General features: G+C 45.7%; 2 protein-coding genes across 10 annotated transcripts in view; both read right to left on the bottom strand.

The window, feature by feature from the left end:
• aqr (aquarius intron-binding spliceosomal factor) overlaps nucleotides 1-24,802 on the bottom strand; it is a 26,539-nt gene extending 1,737 nt beyond the window's left edge. The window contains exons 1-34 of one of the 4 annotated variants that reach the window (XM_037241016.1): nucleotides 24,699-24,802; nucleotides 23,138-24,616; nucleotides 22,197-22,303; nucleotides 21,798-21,854; nucleotides 21,680-21,720; nucleotides 21,558-21,593; nucleotides 21,360-21,480; nucleotides 21,151-21,291; nucleotides 20,518-20,586; nucleotides 20,332-20,432; nucleotides 20,151-20,227; nucleotides 19,658-19,722; nucleotides 18,536-18,652; nucleotides 18,356-18,469; nucleotides 17,720-17,823; nucleotides 15,316-15,418; nucleotides 15,088-15,208; nucleotides 14,877-15,018; nucleotides 14,298-14,476; nucleotides 13,725-13,892; nucleotides 11,227-11,396; nucleotides 10,344-10,585; nucleotides 10,115-10,264; nucleotides 9,819-9,888; nucleotides 9,047-9,157; nucleotides 8,842-8,951; nucleotides 7,349-7,484; nucleotides 6,639-6,848; nucleotides 5,302-5,439; nucleotides 5,162-5,233; nucleotides 4,496-4,683; nucleotides 4,241-4,412; nucleotides 2,593-2,763; nucleotides 1,134-1,219 (exon numbers count right to left, since the gene is read on the bottom strand). In XM_037241016.1, the coding sequence (XP_037096911.1) occupies nucleotides 1,134-1,219; nucleotides 2,593-2,763; nucleotides 4,241-4,412; nucleotides 4,496-4,683; nucleotides 5,162-5,233; nucleotides 5,302-5,439; nucleotides 6,639-6,848; nucleotides 7,349-7,484; nucleotides 8,842-8,951; nucleotides 9,047-9,157; nucleotides 9,819-9,888; nucleotides 10,115-10,264; nucleotides 10,344-10,585; nucleotides 11,227-11,396; nucleotides 13,725-13,892; nucleotides 14,298-14,476; nucleotides 14,877-15,018; nucleotides 15,088-15,208; nucleotides 15,316-15,418; nucleotides 17,720-17,823; nucleotides 18,356-18,469; nucleotides 18,536-18,652; nucleotides 19,658-19,722; nucleotides 20,151-20,227; nucleotides 20,332-20,432; nucleotides 20,518-20,586; nucleotides 21,151-21,291; nucleotides 21,360-21,480; nucleotides 21,558-21,593; nucleotides 21,680-21,720; nucleotides 21,798-21,854; nucleotides 22,197-22,289 (3,875 nt within the window). In that variant the 5' untranslated portion in view covers nucleotides 22,290-22,303; nucleotides 23,138-24,616; nucleotides 24,699-24,802. Of the gene's footprint in view, nucleotides 1-1,133; nucleotides 1,220-2,592; nucleotides 2,764-4,240; nucleotides 4,413-4,495; nucleotides 4,684-5,161; nucleotides 5,234-5,301; nucleotides 5,440-6,638; nucleotides 6,849-7,348; nucleotides 7,485-8,841; nucleotides 8,952-9,046; nucleotides 9,158-9,818; nucleotides 9,889-10,114; nucleotides 10,265-10,343; nucleotides 10,586-11,226; nucleotides 11,397-13,724; nucleotides 13,893-14,297; nucleotides 14,477-14,876; nucleotides 15,019-15,087; nucleotides 15,209-15,315; nucleotides 15,419-17,719; nucleotides 17,824-18,355; nucleotides 18,470-18,535; nucleotides 18,653-19,657; nucleotides 19,723-20,150; nucleotides 20,228-20,331; nucleotides 20,433-20,517; nucleotides 20,587-21,150; nucleotides 21,292-21,359; nucleotides 21,481-21,557; nucleotides 21,594-21,679; nucleotides 21,721-21,797; nucleotides 21,855-22,196; nucleotides 22,304-22,547; nucleotides 22,805-23,137; nucleotides 24,617-24,698 lie in introns of those variants that run through there. The other 3 variants (XM_037241015.1, XM_037241018.1, XM_037241017.1) reach the window with 3 other exon arrangements.
• The window catches only part of dph6 (diphthamine biosynthesis 6), a 95,603-nt gene continuing 94,504 nt past the window's right edge, over nucleotides 24,058-25,156 (bottom strand). For all 6 annotated transcript variants that reach the window (XM_037241022.1, XM_037241021.1, XM_037241019.1 and 3 more), the window contains one exon: nucleotides 24,058-25,156. In XM_037241022.1, coding sequence (XP_037096917.1) covers nucleotides 25,038-25,156 — 119 coding nt within the window. In that variant the 3' untranslated portion in view covers nucleotides 24,058-25,037.

Raw genomic sequence — 25,156 nt, 5'->3', positions numbered from 1 at the left:
TAAGGACAGAGCGATGAGAGGAGATGAGCCAATCAGGACGCGTGGTAGCCTGTGGACATGGCACAGACCAAGAGACGCCCACCTGGGCAGCACAGTGTGACACGCCAGGGCAAAGTGGACCAGTGTGTGTGTGTGTCTAAGTCAGAGTGTGTCTGCATCTCTGTATTCCTGTCAAACTGCGTGAGAGTGTGTGTGGAGGAATGCCCTCCATGGAAGCAAAGGGTTGGCTTGTCATATGGTCTGTACCTCCTGTGGTTGTCACGGCAGCAGATTGCCAGGAGGAGGGAGTTAGGGGGAAAAAAAGGGGGTGGAGGAAAATTAGACAGGAGTCAGCGCATGTCCAGGGCGAGGCCATCCCAAAATAGTGGGAGACAAGATGGAGTAAACGCTATGAAAGAAGAGTCAGTTCAGCCGGCTACATCCTGCAGCCTTCGACATTTCTTCGTGTTTCCTTGCTTACATTGGGGATAGAGATTTAAGAGTTTCCCCCGCGGCAAAAAGCGCAGGCATGCAAAAGAGGATGACTTATTGTCGAGCTGGCTTCTTTTTGCTGACAATGCAATGTAAGCGGTGAACTGTGCAGGTAGGCAGCGCGTTACAGCTCGAGGCCAAGTGGAGTATTGTTGGCTTCCGTCTCAATTATCTACTCTTACGAGACGAGACTTTGCGGCGAAGTGGGGGGACAAGTCTGAGGAGGGAAGGCGGCGGGGGAAGAAGAGAGAAAAAAAGGTGAATAATGCAGACTGAAAAAAAAAGAGGACAAAGAATGGCAGCTCCTCTTAATGACTGCCGCAAGTTGGACCTTTGCATCTTCAACTTAATTAGGGGGGGAACAATAGCATCTCTCTCTCTCTCTCTAGATGTGCCGCATACTCAACGCTCATCTAATTGAACGCAAAAAAAAAAAAACTACTGGAGTACTGTATTGGTGATGACTTCAGAAATGACTTTTCGGTTCATTAAATAATGTTAGCGACAATAAGGGAAAAATCATTACTCAAAATTTTGAAATGATCTTTTCATCAAAAGACAATTCAAGACGTGGTGTGCGATACGCTTCTCGAAGGGTACATTTTCGAGTGGATTCCATTTGGTTTGATTGAACCACCTTTTCTTCTTTGCTGAGTTATTACCTGAGATGTCCCACGGCTTTGGTTCGGACCAGCGAGAGGATGATGTAGTCGTTCTGCTGACCCTGGAACCTGTCGACGGTCGTCACCTGCAACAACGCAGCCAAACATGATTACTGAGCATCCTGCTCTGATAAAAGCACTCGAGCCAGTTCCCCTTATGCAAGGTAAACAAGAGTGCGTTTTAGCTCGGTGGTGGGAATTAGTTTGAAGAAAGAAAAAAAAAAAAAATCCCTTCACCAAAGATACAAGAAGGTGTCTGGGTTTGTGTGGGTGTTATCACCTCGTGACACACCGCCGTCTCTAAGAGGGCTTACGGGCATTTGCCGCCACTTTGCCTCTTATACGGACCCCTGAGACTCAGGAGGGAGTCGAGGCTGCTACGGGATCAGAGATTAGTTGTTTTTCTTCTAAACAAGAACAGCGGGGGGAAAAAAATGGTGGCAAAAAGGGCTCACTGAAGTCAGCCAATTTGCTTCGACAAGGTGGTAAAGCCGTCACGCCGAGAGAGGAGGCTGCACGTAGTGTATTGTGATACATTGACACAACTCTTGGGCCTCCAAAACGAACAATAAAGAAAGTAGCTAACCAACCACGATTGCACCAAGCAAGCGCCGCATTGATGCCACAAGCTGAAGACAGCATGAGGAGAGCGTGAAGGCAGACCGGTATTATTTCGGTCTCTTGTTGCTGTGCGGAACAGGTGCAGCACCAGAGGCAAAAACAATGTGCTGGTCCACTTTGGCTACAGTTGGGGGATGGCGTGCGTGTTCTGTTTTCAGTCACACTGTCCAAGTAGGTTACAAACGACACAATCCTGTCATTCCCAATGACTTGATGAAGATTTTGGAATTTCAAGACAGTTGGAGAATTGATACATTTCAGGACTTAAAAAATAAAAAGTTGCTGCTGTTTTGGCTAGCAACAAAGTTCAGTAAAATAAGGCATGAATTCTTGTGTTTGATGTAGCTCTTGTACTTGATCTCATTATATCCGGTTTTTAATTATTATCATCCCGGGAACGTGGGCTGGTCGTTGACATTTTCTCGGTTTTGGCCCCGATGACACATTGTTGGTACATGGCGGAGCCAAAGCTCAGGCACGGTGACCTTTTAAATGCCCATCTCCTTGTGCGGCCATCTTTCTTTCTCTTCAGCTCCTCCTAGCCTGTCAAGCCACCGGCTCACACACTGCCCACCTCCCGCCCCCCCATCAGCTTGTCACGAGGCACGCATACTGACTAAAGCCAACAGCGCACCCAATGACAGTGGCGGTCTTATAATATCGTGGGACATTTAGCATGACCAAGCACAATTGCTGACTGGCTGTCACAACAGAATATGTTTAGACGAGTGAAGACGTGAAAGCTCTGAGATGCTGTTGCCAAGCCAAAACGAGGCCGCCCCTTAAAAAATAAATTGAGCAATATTTTAAATTGGAGCTGGCGTCACTGGGCATTCACCTTGTTGGGTTGTCCAAAGAAGTGGTTGCCGGCGCAGCGTTGGTTGATGACGTCTCGGATCAGGTGCTTCTGGCCGTTGTAGGTGGTGAGGATGCTGATTCGGTCGGCCGGGTAGCCCAGCAGACGCATGTACATGAACAGTGCCACGGAATACTCAGCCTCTCCCAGGTTCTGTGCATGGAAAGAGAGGGAAAATTGAAAATGGGCATTTGACTCCAATTCAAATAAGAAATCATGACTTGTTGTTTTGCTGTATCACTTCTAACATGAGCGTTTGGTTCCTCACATGGGATTATTTATCCAGTTCAACCCAATTCCCAAGCATGAATATAGTCCAAGGTTCCCCTTCGCCCTTCAAATACGCCGGGGAAAAAAAAAAAGAATCAGAGGCCAGCGGTATGCATTATTCATTCTATTTCAATTAAGCCGGCACTGCAGCCTTTGCTAATTATTGATGGCGCCTCATCAACAGTTCTCCATCCAGCCGCACTAGTCACACCTCACAAAGTGTGACAGCCTTTGTTAGCGCTCTGCTCGATGCTTTAAGATGCTGTCTCTCTTGTCGTCGCTTATCCTAACAGATGAGCTCAACCCGTGAGCATGGTTGACGACTAAATATGATGAGCATAAACACCAGGACGGTGATTCGACTCTGCCGGTTCTCTTAATTATAAGTGGGGGGATTCATTAGCAGATCACTCATGGGAACCGCCGAATGTCGACAACAAGGTCAAGTGAACGGCGTCCAAGGGTACTTGACATAAATGGGATGGGTGGTTTTTAATTCGGTCTTGAATTGATATTTTCTGCATATTTCTATTCATGCACACTATGAAATGTGCTGTAAAAAGATGCCTTGCCTAATAAATTATTGAGCACGAGTGATCAATACTGAATCACTGTGATTCTTCAAACAGATGGTAGTGCGACTGTCCCAAAGTGTGTCTTTTTTTTAAATAATTAAGACTTATATTTTGGAGATTCAAATGTAAGATATTTATGCAAGTCTTTGACACACCCCACAACCACTTGAGGAATGGCAGCTATTAGAGCGAAGGCCACTTTTTGAAGAGGAGGAAATACAAAACACGACCGAGAGTGCAAGGCAGGACATTGTTGTTGCTGTGTGAGTCAGGGATCGCGGGTGATTCCCTTGAGGAAAGCGCAAAGGGCAACAGTAAAAAGGGAGAAGAGCTTCATGTGACCCGGAGCCTCGAGAAGTGCACATGCTCTGCATTTTGGAACAATCGTAACGTTGAGGAAAACACGAGCCTGCACGCTGGCCGCCGGATGACATTTTAATGCGATGCATTCAGGGGAACGGGACATTTTAATTTCTCGCTTGGAAGCGGAGACTCATGATTTAGCATCAGTGTTTTTTTGTACCTGACACGCTTTATGGATAACTACTGATTTTTTTTTTTTTGCATAGAGGGAGGAAGTATAATTTATCACTTTCTGGTTTTTCCAATTTTACTATGCCCACATTGCAAACATTTCATCTTATTTACATTTTACAACTGTCATAGAAAATAGAGTGGCTGGAGGAATGGCTTTTGTTTATGAATACGCTAAAAGTCAAAATGTTGGCCAAGCGTCAAGTCAATTCTCCTCACTCTGCTTTGCTCAAATGTTAGTCTGTACCGACCTGGTAGAAGTACGGGTTGGGCTCCGACTCGCCCACGCCGTTAAAGTCTTCCACGTTGATGAGCTGGAAGTCAAAGGTCAAGCCGGGGTTGGGCACCTGGAACTCGGGCAGCTGCTGGACGTGCGGCAGGTTCCCCAGCTGCTTGTAGCGCCAGTTGTACAAATTACACAGACTGGAAGGCCCAAGCGACAAAGACTAATGTTAAAATCACGAGACAACGCCCCAGAATGAAGAGAGTCCCGTCGGATGACAGACCTAGCGCGAGCGCGCCCCTGCGCGTCCAGGTCTATGGTGGGCACGCCCAGGCGCACAAAGCGAGTGAAGAGCGACTGCTCCATGTTGGAGTACTTCTGGAAGGCCATGTTTTTGATGACTGGGGGCAACTGGTGGTGGTCCCCGATCATGATCCAACGTTTCAGCCTGCTGTAACCATCTTCTGGGTTCTGCAGGATAGAACGACAACCACATTCGGAGGTGAAACATTTCCAATGTAGATTCAGTTAGCTTTTGTACTGAAAAAAAACCCCATGTGTCTACATGGAGGTTTGATTTTATTAAAGGCTTAAAAAAATATAGTGAGGGGGCAAAATTGATCTTCCTCTGACGTACACCTGGCAGTTAAGTATGACTCCCTGACTCATTCAGGAAGAAAAGACAACACACGTCTAAAGAGACGACGAGCTCTGGCATTGGTTGTTGCCCGGGCTGATGTGCTTAATGATCTCATCTGTAAACAGACATTAGCGCTATCGCGGACAATTAGGCGCAAGTACCAAAGAAACGCGTCATTACTCTGCCTGGCGCCCATCAGTCAGACCGTAATGAACACGGAGAGTCAGGTGATGGGAAGCTTGATGACGGACGGGCGTCGGACTGACCGGCTTAAATTCGACGTGGGGGGAATTCAAAAGAGAAGGATACCTGTAATAGAAGTGGGATGAAGGTCTCGATCTCCAGAATCTGAGCGGCTTCCTCCATCAGGATGTTGTCGTACTGACGAGAAGAATTAGCGATTTTACTAAACAGTCATGAGATACTGAAATTAGGGGAGGTGAGCTTACCTTAAAACCCAGTTCCACCAGGTCGTGACGTTTGAGGGCGGCGTGCGTGCAGGTCATGGCGATGATTTTGGCTTCTTTCACCAGCAGGTATTTAGTGCGGTCCAGGCCGCTTCTGAGCAGCTCGAAGGCCCTGAACTCCTAGCGGAGAAGACGGACGCAAGGTCAGTCACGACTTGGAAAGAAATTAGACGGCGGTTTTGTTTGGATGCAGCTGAACCATCTAACTTTACTTTTCAGCAGGTGACAAAAAAGATCCTTCTGCCCCCAAGTCTGAGTTCACGCTACTCTTTGTCATGATGAAGTGCTACAGGAGTGGTTATCGCGGATTGACCCGAGAGAGGTGATACGATCGCGATGGCCGTCCGCGATACGGTGCGAGTGTGTGGTTATCACCAGACAAATCACATTATCTGTGTAAGCCAAGAAGGCAACGGAGCTTCAATGAGTATATTGGTTGGAAAAGGAAATATGGATGTGGGGGGGAGCGACCAGTCCCGCACGTTGGGTCATACATATTTGATGTGTTACTATTTTAGTCTAAATATCAAAGCAATCAAAAGCTCCAATATTTATGAGGTGTACTTTTAAGCCCCGTGGATCCAGGCCAGACGAAGGTCGGAATCGAGTAATGATGCGGTGATGCCAAAGATGGGGTTTTGCGTGAACCAGGAAGTAGCCCACTACGGTAATCAGCCAGTCATTTGCACACGGCAGACAAATACGCAAAATCAGCAGCGATGCCTCCTTCTTGCGAGTGGGCGTACTGCTGCAGCACGGGCGAGGCCAAGGGAGGGGGTGAGGTGATGGCACCGGATAAATCAAGGTCACCAGACATGTTGGGATATTACCTCCAGTCAATAACACCTTTATTGCTTTTCTGCAGGGCCTACTCGCCGTTCCCATAAATCGGATATCTCATTGTTATCTCTATAGGAATACTTGGTGTGCTAAGAAGAAATGATAAGAGTGAAAAAAGAGGAAACAAGAGCACTCTGGGCGACCACTGCCAAGGCTTCAATGGAAGTAACGGGATGCGGATACTCTTTCCTGCCATACTGTCAATAAGCAACTATTTTGTTACATACAGGTACAGTATCCTAATCATGTACCATGTATGAATCTACAGAAATAGTCAATGTGATATTGTGATGATTTATTTACACAACTGCCCAGTCAATGATCCTCTCCTCCGCCCTCGTTGATTACACATTCACGTCTATTATTTGTTGCCGTGGTCACATGAATGAGTTCCACTGTAATTGTCGTTCTAGAAATAACACTGTCATTCCAGAATATACGAGTGTGCGTGTGTGTGTTTACGAGTACGACCTTCTTACCTCCAGCTGAGTAAATATCTTCTTAATGTGCCGGTAGCAGCCCTCGGCGATGTCCATGTCCTCCTCATAGGTGCGGCCCTTGAACACTGGCTGGGGCGCGTTGGAGAAGTACTTGTGGAAGGGGAAGAGCGTCGCCACGGCCTCTACCTCCACCTCCGCACCCGGTTTGGGCTTCACTTTGCTCAGGTACTCTTCCCACCGAGAGATCACCTGCGGAGGACATGAGACAGATGTTAAGAGCCGTTAAATGCAGCTTGGGCCAGAAGTATTGGGTCATGTAAATAATTTTTGGTCTCTAAAGACAGTAAAACCCCTCAAAACACAAAGCGCTGAACAGTCAGATGGATCTATCTCTGCCCACTCCAACTGCCTTCAACTTTTTTTTTTTTCGGAAGCCAATGAGAGCATATCGGCGCACACTGGGGGGGGGTTGCTCGCTCCAGCTGTGAACCTAATAAAGCGGCTTCAACCAACCAGCAGGCAGCCGCAGTCTAAAAATAACCGCTCCCTCTGTGAAAGCAACTCGGACGATGACTTTACCAAGTTGGCTTGTGTGCTCAGTCGGAATAAAACACAATTGGAATAATTGGAAGAAGACGATATTGAGATTGACGAGTGCTGAACTTTTGGAACATTTTTGATATGAGCCATTACTTGGCCGATTTTTTCTTTACACAGCCCCATTCGAATAATAAAAAACAACTGCTCACCTGGTAGAGGTAGAAGTGCCCCGCCGTCTCGCAGGTGTAGGAGACATCACCGGGAACGCCTAAACTCTCCTGAAACCTTCCCACCTCGGCGAGTAGCTCCAGTCGTCGGGCCAGGACGTAGTTAACCCGGCCGTACCTGCGGATTGGTAAAAGGGTGTGGTTAAACATTTTTAAATTATGATCGTTTGTTATATCGGCTTATTTTCACAATAACTTCAGGATGAATACACACCATGTATAAAAAATGATATTGATCACATTTAATTTTGGGAATTGATGTTCCATTGACAGGTGTTGGCGCTTCTGTCCTCAATGGAGAACGAGCGCGTCCTTGAGGGCGGTGTGTGTGCTCGGCTCCATGCGGCTGATTAGTCTCAACGCAATCAGAGAGCGGCATTAAGTACACACAGACAGGAAGTGGGAGGCTTGGTAGAGGTTACACTATTTTTAGACCGTGTGCAAAGATCCTCAGTCAGCACATGACTAAAAAGACAACAACCCAGCTTCGCCTAACTTTGACAAAAAAAAAAAAAAAAGGCAGGTGACCTTGATGCCTCACCTGCCATGCAGCAGCTCTCACATAGAGAGGCCGACACAAGTTGCTGCTTATAACCTTGGCCCGGAAACACGAGACCAATTTACCACCCGACGTGATACAGTGGTGCCTTCAGATGTGAGTGACCCAATCTTTGAGGACTTTTTTTTTTTTTTTTTGCTTTGACCCAAAAAAAATGTTCTTGCCTCCCCCGGTTCAAGTTTACTGTCAACGTAAACATAAAACAAAGAATAATGCATTTTCTGTTTAAAACAACCACAAACTAGCTTAAGTCAAACACATAAAGCAAAACGCCATTGATGTCACCGGGGTGGAAGGAGTAGATGCATGTTACTACGAGGCGTACGCACACCGGCGGGGATCCCAAACCTGCATAATTTACAGACTAGCTGGGCCGCGATTCATAAGCGCATGTGATCACACACACGCACGAAAGAGGGCACATGCACAATCACCCCCGCCCCCCACACCTCGCTATAGGGTGCAATTTGCTCTGTGCTACAGATGGATAAGGCGGTAATTAACAAGGTCGCCTATGACAACTTTAAATAGTAACATCATAAAAAATGTTAATTAATACTCAATGGCACTGGCCTATTTATATTCAGATGCTGCCAGGGTAGTGACTCATATTAAAAGAGGCAACTTTTGCTTTTTATTTTTCAATTTCAAAACCAGGTGTCTGTGACTGACGTGCTGTTAGCGAGTAAAGTATCGAATCGTAGTAGCGCTAAGTATAGTGCCATAATACACGTACGGGAGTATCGGATGTCTCTGTTTTGACTGAGACTCGTTAAGCATGTGGGCAGCTGGGCAAGTGGGAAGTGAGTGTGTGTTGGCTTTGACTTCTAAGATAGTTCTGGGAAGTTTGTTTGCATAGACTGGCATCTCCCGCCGGTGTCTTTTTTCGTGTCATCGCCGCCTTGTCCGTCCTCACCTGCTGAAGTCCTTCTCAGTCTCCAGTTCTTCTTCTCCGTGGCCAAGACGCAGGAGGTGGCGCTCGTCGATGTCCAGTGCCATGATCTTTTCAAACAGCTGGTTCAGAGCCTGGTGGGCGCGAAGCGGCAGGGAAAGGCATGAGACGCGGCCCGTAAAGACAGCGACATTTACTCGTTAGGTCATGTAAACAACGGCGGGCTGACCTGGTTGGAGTGTGTGACTATGAGCGTTCTCTGATCGGGAAAGTTGTGATAGATGTTGGAGATGATTTGGACGGCGACGTCGGTCTTGCCGGTACCTGGCGGTCCGACAACCTGGGGACAAAAAAACTTTGGAGTCAGCAAGCTTCCATCTTGCATCCCGGAACAGATTGTTTGACCTGAGAGGTTCCAGTGTGTCTGTTTGAAGCTAAAGGAAGCATCAGTGTCTTTGAGGCCTCTCATCACCATAAAATAAGGCTCATTTTAGCAGGGGGCGGTTGTTACCCAAAAGAAAAAATATCCTCGCCTAAGCATCTCAGGTGAGTCATTTCCGCAGGAAAATAATGAGTGTAATTTAGCATTCCCGAATAAATCAGCGTGTAATCAGCCGACATAAAAGAGGAGGCAGGAGGAGGGCGAGGCGGCCGCCGCGTGTTTACTGTTACTTCTAATGACCGCCGCAACTGTCTCAGAGGAAAGGGCGTTCGGCTGTTTCATGACCCGGATCCTTAAATTAACCGCAACCCTTTGGCAAGGAGCAATCGTAACATTTTTATTGCTAAAAAGGAAAAGTTGGAAGTGGCCGTTGAAACACAAGTAGAGGGCCGGAATGGCGTGGCCAGGGCGGGTTGAGTGGCACATTTACTATTATAGATGTGCAAATGTGGTAGAATGCCTGCTTCAAAGGCTCGGGTTGAAAAGATTTTCTCCTTCCCACGACGCAATCGTGTTTGCGGGTTGTGCATTTGTACGCGGTCGCTCTCGAGCAACTTACCATGGTGAGCCCAGGCTGCATGCCGGCTCGGATGGCTTCGATCTGAGTAGGCGTGAAGTGAATCGTGTTCCTGGAACGATGTTATTAAGGCAGGCAATTAGTCCGTCAGTATAACTTGATTTAAGGTCCAATTTGGACAATGTAATTTAGAAACACTGAGGCCAGGGTGGAACAAGAAGAATATGGATGAAGAGTGTAAATGACAGCAAGATGATTCAAGAAAATCATCTCTGTGGATCCATGGCTAGAAATTACTTGAAAATGCTAATGTTAGCAGAGCAAGGTTGATTGCGCACCTTTTGGGCTGGTTATAAGGGTAAGGCCCACGGTTGGGGGTGACATAGGGCTCAACAATCAATGTTTTGTCCTCCTCGTCCACCTTGACGTCATCATTTGCCTTCCTCTTCTTCCCTTTCTCAGTTTGGCTTGAGACTGGAAACTTTATTCTTGTAACAGAGACGAAAAAATAGATAAGATGCCTGCATATATTTTTAATCAAATTAAAAACAAACATCTGATGTTCACCTGAAGGGCGGGACCTGTAGTTCAGGGTTCTCCTCAACGACCTTAATGGATGAACCGGGGAAGCAGGAGCGCAGGTGGTCCAAGGACAGAAAAGTGTCATTGAAGTCCAATGTGGAGATCTGATTGGGCATCTTGGAGTAGTGGGCGCTGCCCGGGTCGCCGTAGCCGAGGATGATGTCATGGAGCCAGTCCGGGACGACGCACTCGGTGTTCATCAAGTTTCGGATGGTCTCCAGAACGGCCTAAAGTGACGAACGAGCATTGGACAGAAAGACGGGTAATTGAGAGGGTTGAGTGTTTTTGTGACAACATCCCACAGGAGGCTTTGATGGGACAGCGTGAAACTCGTACAGCTGTCAATTTGGTTTTAATGAGCTTCAACGGTGCCTGGCGCCTGCTGCGTCAATCAGCGGGAAAGAAACATGTTTGCTTTTATCTGTGCCGAACATCAAAGATGCACAAGAATGTTCCGTGAATACCCATCAGCTCCCGACGCCTTTGCCGAAAGCATCTGTCGTTCTTGCCGTGTGGGTAGAAAACGGCAGATCTATGCATCCCGCATTGGAAAATGGCAGATTTAACAAAGCCCCAGTTGAGTAGCTTTCAAACAAAAACACAAAGTGGGGTGCGACGCACAAGTTCTTGCGGGGTTTAAACTTAACTTGACCTACATAAAAACATTGGGATTTTGTCTCCTCTTAACCTTAATAAGCCTTTATCTTTGAAGGCTGTATTCCTACACTAAGCTTCCACTCTGAGAAGGGCGCACGATGGGCAGTAATCTCAGACGTGCCCCGGCGCCAACCTTACAGTTACGACACCCGAGTGATTGCGAGTGGCGCAAAGAAGGAAATGCGTTTCGGATTGTTAATGCGCTCCAAACCTTAAAGTTGTTCTCCTTTGGCTTGCGTCTCATGATGATGTTGAAGGTCTCGTACGGGTCCTCGGTGCCCGCCTGAATGCTGCTGGTCATGTCCTGCTGGTATTGGTTGGGGTCCAGCCAGACACGGAAGGTTCTCGAGTCGCCCCGTAGTTTGGGTTTTGGTTCGGGACCTGCGTAGGAGCAATGTGACAATGTAATAGCGGTGAATGAATGAAAATACCAAACAAAGCTCATCCGGCAGCAATGACAAAGAAAACATCAGGGGCCCTAAAATTGAACCCTGTGGAACACTATGCAACATTGGAGCAGGGTCGGACTTAGAGGACCCAAAATTAGCAAACAAAGTCCTTCCAAGGATTGAAACCACCCTAGAGCGCTGCCACTAATGGCCACCTAGCGTTGCAAATGTGCTGACAATCAGGTCCAACAGAACAAGACACACACTTACGTTTTTTTTTTTTTTTTTAACTTTTCTATCAGTGTGTTTCCAAACATTAAAATGACTTAAATATTAGGATAGCAACTAGGCACGCTTAGAACGCCGTCATGTCCAAGATGGCAGTGCTTTGCCTTTTTTTAGAATGAGGAATGTGGATGCGGGGCCTGACAGGCGGCCACGCAGCGAGAGGCTGCGAGGTATGGGGGTTGCTGCTCACTGATGGATGTCTGCGGAGATTCATGTGTGGCGCATTGGGGAAGGCAGGGGCCAGAGGAGAGTGACAGTCAATCCGTCTGACCTCCTGTTGTGTGTTTGCATGGCTGTGTGTGTGGCTATGCTGAGATTTTAGAATTCTCCTGGCTTTGGAAAAAAAGCATGCAAGCAACATCCTTGCCGTGGAGGATAACATTTTGTCTTAGAGGGCTCTTATTGTATTCTTTTTGTGTATATAGTATATATATATATATATATATATATATATATATATATATATATACTATATATATATTCAAGATGAGAATATTTATATATATATATATATATATATATATATATATATATAAAAATATTCTCATCTTGAATTAAAGTGATCTGAATGCCTGGGCATGTTTTTTCAAGTGGGCCACTACCGTATAGGGGGGGGAAAAAAAGCTCTGCTCGCTGCATATTTAATGCAAACCGAGAGGAGAGGACAGCGAGGGCATACCAGGGATTCGTGCTCTGACAAACGGGAAGTGCAAAATAAACCAATGCCTGCTAGGGGTATTTGGTGCAAGCGAGGAACAGCATTCACTGGAAGGTAAAGTGATAAATATCCTATCACCATGTTACTGTTGGATATTTTGCTTTCTAGGAAAGAGACAGAGTTTAATATTACTCCTCAAAAGGACACAGTTGATCTGATATGATAACAGTTACAATCAGATTATTTCCTGAAGTGAAATGTGAGGCGTCTAAGAGAATGTGTAGAACGTAATAAATAGAGAAAGTCGTACAAGCTAACGCTAGCTAGTTCCTGCTGTGTTTTTCTTCTTATTCGCCTCCGTCTGAACTTCCTGTCCTGGCTGTCACACCGCCTCAAGAGATAAAGCTGTAGCCTGTGCTTCGTGTTGTTTATTGGGTTGTCATGACTCCAAGAGTGACTGACGCCCTGTCACCGTTCCAGAGGCTGGTATCTCAGAGCCGAGGGGAAGCAGACAGCCCCTCGCGTGAAGTCAGTGGAGATGACAGCTCGCCCGCGAGCGCCGTTCCCCCTTTAGTTGCGGCCCAACTCGGAAGAACAACTTGGCTCAGCTTTTAAGTGTCCCGGAGTGAGTTTAATCAGACACTCCCCTCTGGCGTTTGATTGGCCACTACTAAAGTGGCCCCCGAGGTTGCGCAATTCACAACAAGAGCAAAATTTGGAAAATAAATAAGCCTCCGTATCCGGTGAAACCTCAGCAAATGTCCGTAGACTGCAGCACCTCCCGTGAGACGTCAGATCAATGAGAGAGAACACAAACCCAAATCCTGTGATGATTTGCAAATCCTTTACAACATATATTCATTTCAATAAAAGTTTCATAAAAGGGGGTCGTTTGAGCCGGGGAGAGAGCATTTCCATTTCTTATCATTCCTAATGGGGAAAAAATTGTCCGGCAAACTGAACAATCATTTCTGACTTATTATTTGAAGTTGCTGGGTTACTTTGAAGTTGCATAAAGCCCTCCAAAGACATTGATTCACACGAGTCAATGTTTGGCTTGATTCTGCAGGACTTGCACATCCTTCAAGGTTTGCGCCGCCACATCCAACCCATGCGGCCAAATTAAATGAATCGAATAAGGTGAAATGGGTGCACGGGGGGCAGGGCCCTCGGCTCTCGGGCGTTGTCTCCGTCGACCTCAGGTTAATGTGATGTTAATGCCAATAGGTCAGTGGTCAGGTCTTACAGTGGCCGTCACCATGACAACGCCACTCGTGACCCCCCTCCCAAGGATCGGCTGCTGGGGATGATTGCTTTGATGGCAAGGCTGGATATTATGGATCATTCTCCGTCCGTGTGAGCGCGCGCACGTACCTTCCTCGATGACACGCCCTTGCTCATCCAGCATGCCCTGCACCTCGCAGCCCCTCACGTACACGAGGCCCGTCTGCGCGCCGAAGGCTTGGCGCCGGTCGAAGCGCGTGCCGTAGGGCATGGTGGGACGCACCGTGATCAGAAAGCAAACGTCGTGCTTGCGCAGCCCTGCGGAGGAGGCGTTTGAGAGTCAGGTAAGACGGAAAGGTGGACGGGGACAGATCGGCGGCCCGGCGGAGAGGGAGAAAGTGCCCTGTCAGCGTGCACCTGATCTTTAAAACATGAAGTCTTAATTATAGAAGCGGCAGGAAAGGAAGTGATACTGTGGTTTGGAGGAAATAGATGATTAAAGCATGCCATTTAAAAGGTCTCGCTGCAGAGAGTATTAAGTGGCATAGAAAGTATGTGGAAGTTTGACGTCAATACTTTGGTCCGCTGCTATCTCATTTCTGCAAATTTGGAGCGAGGATTATAATTGTCAAAATTGACAAAGCCTCAACACTAGGTAAAAATAACTGAGTGATTAAAAATTCGACTACTTGAATTTAGTATTTATTCCACAAGCCGTTCTACCTTCCCACTCGTTCTTGATGTGATCCTGCACATTGAGGTGGATGGTGACGTCGGCCCGCACGCGCGCCGGCCAGCTCTCGCCGATGTTGGGCTTGGCCACCTCCACGATGGTGAAGGTGGTGATGGTCTGAGCCATCCTGGCCCAGCCGCCGAACACCACGCCGCCGTACTCGGACTGCCTGTGACAGACGGAAAGGAGGGTGACGGCGAGAGGTGTGACAAGCGCCGCGGGCCGCTGTCAAGCTTGAAACGAGTTGCATTTGGGGCGGTGACAAACAGCTCCGCCGCTGAGTTGTTTACTTTCACGCTGGAACAAGTAAAAAGTTGCGACGGCGCTTGACGTAATGGGAGCACTTATTATGTTAAGCAATGGGTTTCCAAATGCGCCATAGTGACTGTCACAGTCTTTGAATTAAATATAATCAATGTGCCGTGCCGTTGCACCACGAGATAGAAGTATTAACTGTTCTGCACTCTCCATTCGTGCAAGTTGAAAAGGATTTAAGTGCGCTCTTCCTCCGTTACAAACGGCCGGAACAATGTGACAGTCAACCCCTGCAGATTCACTGTTTTGCTTACCAGGGTTTCATGCGCCACACCACATCTTCGATGTCCTGTCGGATCTCGTAGGTGGACTCGAGGCGGAACAGGTTGAAATTCCTCAGCAGGTAGTCGTGGAGGGTCAAAAACTGAAGGTTGAGCTTTGGGAGCGCAAGGCAGCCTAAAAAAGAAAGTCACGTGTGTGCACAAAAAAAAAAAAAAAAGGCCTTGCTTTTATTGGATTGCGTACCTTCACCAGAGAAGTACTCCGTCGGGACGATATTCTCATCCCAGATAATCTTCTCTGTGGGGTAAAGGGGCATCTGGTTGAGTTGTTCGATCTGAGAGATTCTGCGCTCGTGGCGAGACACCTAAAACAAGATCAAAACATTCAGACATAGAAGCAGTTAAGAATTATAGAATATGCTTCCCCCTCATCTTAAACACTGGCAGGTGTGTGTGTCAAATGTTAACTTGCCAAGAGCTCCAGCAGAACCTTCTTGTCATAGGTGGTGTCTTGTTCCTTGGGGAGTTCAGGCAACAGACACAAGTAAGATGCCACCCGGTGGAGCATATTAGGGCTGCAGAGAGAAAATAGTGACAGGAGTCAATTAAAAAACATTTAATTATTATTATGTTGCAATTGACTAGAAATATTTAACATAAGTACTATTTTGAAATGCAAAACGATTCTCTTCATGGCGTATGCATGATCTTTGTTAGAAATAAGGGATTTACCCTAAAAAAAAAACAAATTGCCATCCTTGAAGTGTACTTTCAGTCTATTGTCGCCATGATCGCTCAACTTATGAGGGTTTCCCCAGCGGCGCTATCGCAGTTCTTGTGAAATCCGAGGGCCTTATGCGATTCGTTGCTCCTGTTAGCTCTGTGGCACAAAGCCGCTCGTCTGTTTGCTTTGACATTTGCGGTCCCGCCACGTCAGCGCGTGTGCATTAAATGAGCCGGGCCGGATGGATGCGACAGGATTATGGGAAATCAAAGTCTCCGCAAGCCAAGGTGTGGCTTAATCAGGTTGATGTGCAGTCGCACAGACAGCGTCCGCGGAAAAAAAAAAAAGTCAGGTCGGGGAGGGAGACGGGCCGGGCTCTGGCAACAAGCGTGACCTGTTCTGGACAGCCACACGTGTACCCTTGCAAAGTCACGACACGGCGAGTGGATGACAATAATGCCTGCGCTGCACTTTTCTGGCCGGTGGGTGACCTGGCACAGGCAGAGTGGGCATCCCTGCCCCTCAGTAAGACGGAGCAACGATGACTGGACCGGGTCATGATTGACAGCTGAGTCACTTGCATGTACTGGAGCGGCTGTGCAGAAAGTTTAGGTTACAGCCTATTGATGTGGTAATCTTTTTTTTCTTACTACTAAAAGACTACTGGGTCCTATCGTCTAGCCCAAAGTATAGTTTTACCTACTGCCTTTAAAAACGTCAGTGTAGCAAGACATCAAAAGTGTAAAAAAATCTAACGTGAGGAAGAAACTAAAAGCTGAACAGAAAATACATATATTAATCGTTGGTTGCATTCCACAAAGTGCTGTCTTTGATCATGTATTAAATTCATTTGCTGGCCTAAAATGACTCTCTGGTGCTTTGTGCAAGTGTCAGAAGTTTCTATTTATAGGCAAAGCTGAGCAATAATACTCAGTTTGTGTGTTTTGGGGAATTAGCAGATACATTCGGAGGGAAGGGTGACTGGGAGCTTAGTGAGAGGGTTGCGCGGCAGGAATAAAGTGGCATTAGCATGAGTTGCTCGGATGGGAGGGGAAAAAAAAAATGCCTCGTGAAATCTGATTGTGGCTTATTTCGGAAGGGGGGAGCGGCGGGGGTGACAGTTGCGGATCGGAGAACAATGGCGTTCCGAAAGCTGGAGGCTGGGAGGGGAAAAGGAGCTTGCCGGAATATGTGAAATGATTCAGCAGGAGTATTAACTCAATTCAGCGATGCTCGGCTCATAAACCTCCAAAGAGACAGTGTGAGGTCCAAGCACTTCTAATCTATGACAGGAGAGGATGATGGATGGTGACTCGGCCAGGTGAAGAGGAATTTTATGTTGTGTCGAGCCAAAGGTTCGCAAGATGTGTTTTTTTTTTTTTTTTTTTTTTAATGGCTGCGGGCCATACAGTACGCGCTTGGATGGCATCCGGATGAAAACTCCTTTGTTTACAGCTGAAATCAATACTACTGGTCCCACGTGGGAATATAAATATTTTTTTACAATTTATTGACCAATATAGTGTTGAAAATGACTGTTGTGTTGGAGTTGAAATATAGCCATCCTTATTGCCCCTGACAAAAAAAGACGCCTACTTTGGCTGAACATATCCATTCTTGTAAAACCCACGTTAAGCGCAAATTATAAACCCCTCCACCAAACAATTTGTCCTGCTTTAAAATTTTAAGTGAGCCAATCATATTGAGCTAACACGGCAAATCAGAGCAATTAAACTATAGTAGGATCAATTACAGGCGCTTAACTGCTAGAGCCTCGTTTGGCGGACTCAACTTTCCGAGCCCCTCGTAAATCTGAATATAATGTTCATATTCACCTGAAACGGGAGCAAAGGCCGCACGACGGAGCGTTTTATGCGGTTTTTGGCTCTGTGGCGAGCTAATACGATGTGACAAACACAGCTGTTCAAAGAGTTTATTCTCAAGCCGCTGCAAATCGATGAAATTAATGAGGCGTGCCTCCCGCTCTCTGGCTGCTACCAGCTGCTTGTCGGGGGGGGCAGCGCCGGCTGCCATTTAGCGGCGGCACTCAGGCGCTAACGCTGGTGCCGTTCATCACAGACTTAACACGGTGACGCGTAATGTGGACTTGTGTCGGATGAGCTTACGAAAACATGCATTTTTCCTCATTTACCTGAGCGAACCAAAATGTTTGGTCAGGGATTCGCGGGTGTCCACTGCAGCTACGTTGGCCAGAGCAAAGTCGTGCAGCTCCGGGAAATGGGCAAAGGCTGCTCTCTGCAAAAAAAATAAATAAAGATGACATTCTTGTGAATGTAAATGTGCGCTCGGACATCAGTTAGTGGTAGCTGTAGCGGTAGTGCTGCAAAACCCATACTGATTTAAACACATCAAGGGGGATGAGACAATTACTCAGCGTGGAGAGTCATTTTTTTTCAAGAGGAGCCTGAGGGCGGCAGGATAACAAAGTGCTGCAGCTAAGTGGAAACTGGAGTACTATACCGCAGGTTGTGTGCTTATCAATTGATTTGTTTTTGGCTGTGTATTCTCAAATGTGTCACTTAGTTAGCATCAATGATTAACATCAACTAGCATGAGCCAGTCAGTGAGAGCTGGTCAACATCCTTTATTAGTAGCGCATCATCTCGTAAACATCTGTTGGTTAGTGTCATCTGTTTACAGCTGGTTAATGTCAAAGAGTTAGCATCAACAATTAGCATTAGCTCATTACGATCAATAGTTTGCTCCCTCTAGTTATATTGACCTGGTTATCAGCGACTAGCATCAGCCGCTGGCTTGTGCCAGTTACCTGCAGCGATGTGATTTGGTCATAGTGCAGTGTGGTCATCTCCTTCTCCGTCAGGGCGTTTCCCGTCTGGTCGTTAATCTCAAAGCCCGTGTAGAACTTGAGCATGTCGAGCAACTGTGCAGGGTGGGAGTGGATATGAGTCATGTTTTTTTCGTTGATCGCCTTTCCATCGTGTCGTACCTGACAGAAGAGGTGGCCCTCCTTCTCCCGCTGGGTGAGGCTGGAAAGGTGGCAACTGACCACCAGGTGGGAGTCATCTAACACTGTGTTGAACCAACGTCTAGTGGGGAGCAGGGCCTAAAAACACAAGATATTATAGTCATTTCCCTAGAGGGCATTAAAAGGAGGACTCATTCTAGCAATTTATATCAGGACCACTGGGAAGCGAGGACCTCCTGTATTGTAAGCAATGAGATTGTCCAGGTGTGCAACATATCTTAGTGGAGTATGAAGCGAAACCTCACAGGAGGCACACAAGCTCTCAACAACAAAGTCAGCAGAATCTGGACTCTGATCTCGCCCGGTCCAGCTTTTTTTTGACAGAATAGTGGCAGCGACACAGTGTTAGCGCAGAAGGGAGGACTTGACGTGAGAGTTTGATTTAGTAGCTGGTGGCAGCGCAGTAACACAGGGAAAAACGGGGGGGAAGCTGTCAAAATGAGATAGTGGAGCTGCTTTGGTGGGAATAAATCGGCTCAACTTGTTGACAAATTGACAGACTGAGCAAAGGGGTCACTGAGTGGCCACCAAAACACCCCCCTTTACAGAATATGATACAAGTGAATATTCTGAAATGAACTGACGAGATCGCTTCAAAGGCTTCAGGTACAGCAAGTGATCTTCTCGTTTATCCAGCAATCATCTCGAATCTACACGGGCAGAATAAAACATCTGAGGAGAGGCGGGATCTTCTTCCCACCCCCTCTGCTTTCATTCCGAGGGGGGGAGGTGTATAGATTTCAGGCGATGGAAGCTTTGTAAAAGGAGAAGGCTTGAAGGACAGGACGCCGGTCTCCGGAGACAGCGGGCTGGGCCGGCCGACGGGCCGATGCCAGGAACAGCAAGGCCGACCTGTCAGCAAGATGGAATCTATACGGCGCTCCCGCTTGTAATATGAGATGTGCACACGCAGCAACACCTTATGGAACCTTGTGTCTCTATCCTTGGTCGCGACCGTTTCTCCACCGCATCTTCAGGCACTTTGCCCCATTAAACGATTTGAAGATGTCTGCTATGTGATTGGCGCTGAACAATGAGGAGAAGCCCATCTGGTACGATTGCGTGCTGACTCTTTCGTCTTACCTCTAGGTCGATCATGAATTCAACGAATCTCTCGCAGTAATGCACCTTGTCCATGGTGATGCTCCCTATAAAAGGGGACAAAAAAAAGGCACGGACATGTTAGTTTGTAAAGAAAAGTGAGAGACACAAACAAACGTGGAAGGCAGGCAGGCAGGCACAATCACGCGCCAGCATGTGCAGCAGGTGCTGAGAGTGATGTGCACCCCGCTGGCTTTGCCAACGTAATCTATTGTGTCAGCTCTGAATTCCACCTAAACACACAAGTGTTCCGTTTTTAGTCTTCCAGGTGGGCGGTGGGGGGGCCTCCACGTCGGCCCGCATTACGAGCTGCCGACGGCGTGGCAGTGGGGGGCTCACGTTCCTTCTGCACGACGCCGAAAAGGGAGGGACGAGCGCATCGGGTCGAAAAGGCGACTCTTGTATTGATATTTGATCGGTGTTATTTCAGCCCGAGTGACACCACAATGAGGGTAATAATAATAATGTTGTTTACCTGACGACGGTATTGAATCGAGGACCCCGTGAAACTTTTTTATGAGAGACGAGAGGAATGTTCGCTCCTTTTTAGCCCTAAAAGAAGACAACAAAAATAAAAGAACAAAGAGAGAGTGAATCAGAGGCAAGTTTTTTGTTGTTGTTTTTTGCTAGCCCGAGCAAAAGAGAATCTAATTAACTGTTCGGCTGCATCGGCATCCATCTTGTCAAATTTTTTCTTGATGAGATTCCAGAACTTTTGTAGCTTGGGAACTTTCTTCAGCTCGTGCTGGAGTCGGGACTGGAGAAATGCAACAAAAACAATTTCAGGGGTGTTACCTTCAAAGGTTGATTGATAAAGAAATACTTTGTGTGTGCAATCTTACTGGTAATAGGCACATCCACATAGGCAGAGAGATGAGCTGCTGCACCTGCTCTCTGATCAAGTCTACCTCCTAACACCAAGCGAGAGAGAGAGTTAACAACATATATAAAGCAGCAACTACTTTTTTTTTTTAGCTTCAGTGCATTAACAAAATTCCAGCACTAAAATATTCCGAAGGTTTTACAGGAGCACATCAATAGCGAGTATGCAACTGTAGCACATTTTCAAATGAGACCTCTGCAGTGCTTCAATGCAGCACTGGACAAGACATGGCGACCAAAATGACATGGCCCAGTGCAACACTGCCACCTTGTGGACAAAATAAAGCACTGTGTGATATACTAGGCAGTGAACCGTCTTACCCCCTCACTCAATCAAATGTATTCAGTAAATTCATGTAAGAATAATGATGTCACAAACAAGTAAATGTTTATGATTAAATATCATGAGCAGTGACGGGTATTTTATATCAGTTCCTGCAGAGTTGCAAAATTGTGGCTACTTTCCAGTAAAGTCCTGGAACAATTTCCATGGGAGGAATTTAGTATAAATTCAAAGTTTGTTCGATTTGATTATTAATTTGTTTGGTCACTCTCCCACCCTTAGATTGTGTATGTGAGATATGAGTACATACAAGACTATTGAAGCAGTGGTCAAGAAACTCCAGCAGCACCGTTTGCTCCCTCAGAGTGAGGCCACCTTGGTCGTCAGCCAACAGGGCTTCCATCACGCATTTGAAAAAGAACGAAAAATGCTCAGGCTCCTTCTTGAACACCTGAAAAGAAACAGTTGGTGGTGTTTAATATATCCGGTGTGTGTGGTATGTCAAATAGTATTTGTTACCTCCCAGGCTGGCACATTTTCCCTGAATTTCTCATTGACAATGCAGCAAATAGACATGAGAAAGGCGTTGCTGGAAACCTCCGGAGAGTAGTTGACCCAAAGGTAGTTCTCCAGGTACTGACTGCAAGGAGATTAAAATATATATAATTAGATCCAACAACATTGTTTTGTTTTTAGAGGAGGCGTCAATGAAGGTACCTGAACTCTAGCAACATTATTTTTCTGATGGCAAATCTGAAAAGAAAATGACAAAATCAACATATTAGCTCCAAAATGTGACATAGATTGATTTTCCAAATGTTACTTGTAAAAGTGCTTACTTGGACATAAGAATTTCTTTTTCATAAATATCTTCCATCACCTACACACAAAGACGGCAATATTTTTAATGATCTTACATGATTAGAATCAAACCGGCAGCAATGCACACAAACTCACCTTCGGGTCAAACGGCAATTTGTTTTTTGTATGAGGGGCCCAATATTTGTTAGCAAGCTGAAACAAAGGAATAAAAAAGGAATTTGTTAAAACATTTGATTAAAAACAAAAGTCTCTTCTGAATTGTGCGGTTGAGATGAAATACATATGAATGCATTTTTTGGCATAGCTTATGGGAGACATTGTTTTATATTTATTGAAATGTTATAAATCACGTAAATCGTGTCATGAGGTTTTTTTTTTTTGGAGGGGGGCAGAAATGTTAACCATAACAGACATGTAATAAAAATGAAAACTTTTTGTAATTAAACTGACAACAACATTTGTGATTTTTATCTTATTTCATTTATTTAATGTGCGTTTTCTAGGTTGATTACTGCAGACGTGTTTTCCTGTTACCTGTGTGACATATTCAGCATTAATCTGGGATACAGATGGCGCCGCAACCTTTTTAGATGGCGTTTCCTTCTCCATTTTGGCTGTCCCGAGCATCTTTCCGTATAAAACTGCCAGCAAAATATGAACACAACATTCATCCATTATCTGAGCCGCTTATTGTATAATACAAAACATACGCGTGAATGAATGAAAAGTGAGCAACTCGTAAGGGTAGCAAAGTTTCTAACTAACTAAACATGTTGGTGCCGTACAAATGTCTAAGCAGATGAGCTGCTTCAATATCATATTAGTAATATGCTTCCACAAATACTTTTAATGGTAAAGTCAAGACAATAGTCGGGCAAGACTTACCTAAATGAATCGACGTATGTATTTGGGACTTTGGCTAAGCTAATGTGCACACACACGATAACTTCTCATTATGTTACAGAGTCTCCATGGACTTCTGACTGTTGTGGCGAACTCGAATATGAAAATTTAACAAAAAAACAGACCTTTTTAATAGTATTCTTTCAGGATAGATGTTAAGAAACGTGTCCGGGTTTTTAACGCATGTACACAACAAAACGCGCAGAACGCGACACACTTCCGGGTTAAAGTCCGCACAGAAATTGACTCCGCTGGGAAACAACAGCAAACGACAAAACTAGTTCCTACCATTTAAAAAAAAAAATTAAAGCAAATATTGTGCAGTAAATTTATTAGCGACAGTTATCTGGAACAAAAAACATATGCATGGAAAAAAAAAGATTGTAATACTAGCAGTAACATCTATGTGCCCAGTGATTGGCTGATGACCGTTCAGTATATTTTCTGCAAATTAATAAAAAAAATTGTTATAAAGTCATAGAAACCATACAAAATATAACAGGCATTATTAAGAAAATTAAAAAAGATTAATACCACATAGTTTTATTTGAAAGGAGAAAAAAAAACCCTACTGTAAAAATAGTCGCACAATTACAGCTCTTTACTTGCGCTGCTTATTTTAGGCACCAGAGGGAGGCACACACCATCCAATGGACAGACTTGGGGGGGGGGGGCTCTTGATTCACCATAAGAGTAATTGTGAGAGGTGAGGCTTTGACCTGGAGACAAAGATTTCAAAATACATCAACACACACGCACTTACAAAGCAGCTATTATGAAGCAAAAAATACTCAAACATGAAAACAAATTATGTCAGGAGGCGTCTCCAACAGTGAGGTTACTCCCAACGCTCCCTTTACTGTATGTAGGCTATGAGGAATGAGAGTCTCCCATGCACACATATAAACACACACACATCATCAGCCTGGTTAGCCTGGAGGAAGAAGCACACAGTTAAGCCCATGTGCAAGGCCAAAATGACAAGGGCCGCAGGCTGGTTGGTGCTCGGCGGTACACAAAGGACAACAACGTTGGTCACAAAAAAGCCACTTCTGTATGTGGAGCGGTCGCAGCTTGGCAGACAACGGGCGCATGAGAAAAGTAAATGTCAGCCTGTCTTTAGTCATTTTGCAAGCCGGGACACAAAGATCGTCTTGTCACGGAACATTACGTCGGCCCAGCCGCGACGGGCATGATTACGTCCTAGTGGCTTTGTCGACATCTATATGGAAACCGGATGGAAACAAATGTTTATAAATGCAAGTTGTGGCCGTGGAGTTTACAGGAAAATGCTGCCTTGTGTTTATTTGGTTGTGTTTTAAATGTTAGTTCCCAAATAATAAATTCAGTTTTTCACTTTTTAATGCAAATTGAGTAACCTCAGAGACTGTTGATATTGAAATCATTAGTCGTCACGTCAGTATGCTATTAACCAATTTTTTTTTTTTAAATGCCTTAAATTACAAGAATGAATGCACAGAAATAAACAATGAACATTTGTATCATTCTTATGAAATACTTTTTTTAATTTCCATTGTAAATCCCACAGACCACAAACATCCATAGAGACTGTCGATGATTGATTTTACTTGCATACATGCATGATGTGACAGTTGTATCATTAAGAAAATCTATTTCTAGACAACTCCCCCTTAAATAATAAACAGGTACACACTTGATAGAACATTAGCTTGCTCGCTCATAAATAATTGCTTGTTTGTGTTGTTCATCCTGCAATAAAGAAAAAAAATCTTCAGGCTCCATTGGCTGCCTCCATTGTTCAATTTTTGATAGCAACAATCAAAACAACGGCGGGGCGGGTTGACGATCGATCGGTAAGGCTGCATCCCGCCGTCGTCTCGGGGCGCGTTGAGGATAGAATTGGCGGAGTGAAGATACATTCCAACTCGGGTTCATCAATACGTTCATGATCTTTGAGAAAAGAAATGTTCCAGGAGCGTTAATAGTGTTATTTTCTTCGCACACACTCAGGCTTAATTCCTTGCCTGCAGCGATGTGAGCTGAAGTCCCTCTCCTATTAACCAGGCTGCCTTGGAATCAATGGAAAACATAAAGAGGCTTAATCTTTTCGGGTGCCTGCTGCTGATTGCCTATTACACAATAATAACACACCTCCAGTCCCGTGGAACACGAGAGGGAGGCACGTGGTCACCTAAAGAGACACACGCGCTAAATCGGTTGCTTTACTATGACAGCAAAGGTGTTGTTAGGTCGGGTGCTACCTGAACAAAAGAGGTATTAGAAGACGGTTTGTCAGGTCTTTATCTTCACAGACTACAAGAATGACTTTTCTTTTTTGCAAAAACCTCCAGAATGAATTACAACCCTCTTTATGACACAAAGAGCAAAATCCCCAACATCTGTCACTGTCCCAAAACGTCTGGCCCCAAAACTACTATCATCCTTTTGGAAACACATTGAGGTTTGAATAGACCTGATCCTGGTCTGGTTCTAAGAGCTGAGCCAGCAGGACAGGAGGAGGATGTCGGAATCAGCCAAGTCCAGTACTGGAACCGGGGCCACGGATGGACTGGAGTCCCTGAGGAGTTTTTTCAAAGCGTCTTGGAGTC

The sequence above is a fragment of the Syngnathus acus genome, chromosome 22 (assembly GCF_901709675.1).
Source record: "Syngnathus acus chromosome 22, fSynAcu1.2, whole genome shotgun sequence".
Taxonomy (NCBI): Eukaryota; Metazoa; Chordata; class Actinopteri; order Syngnathiformes; family Syngnathidae; genus Syngnathus; species Syngnathus acus.
This window is presented reverse-complemented; position numbering and strand designations above follow the sequence as displayed.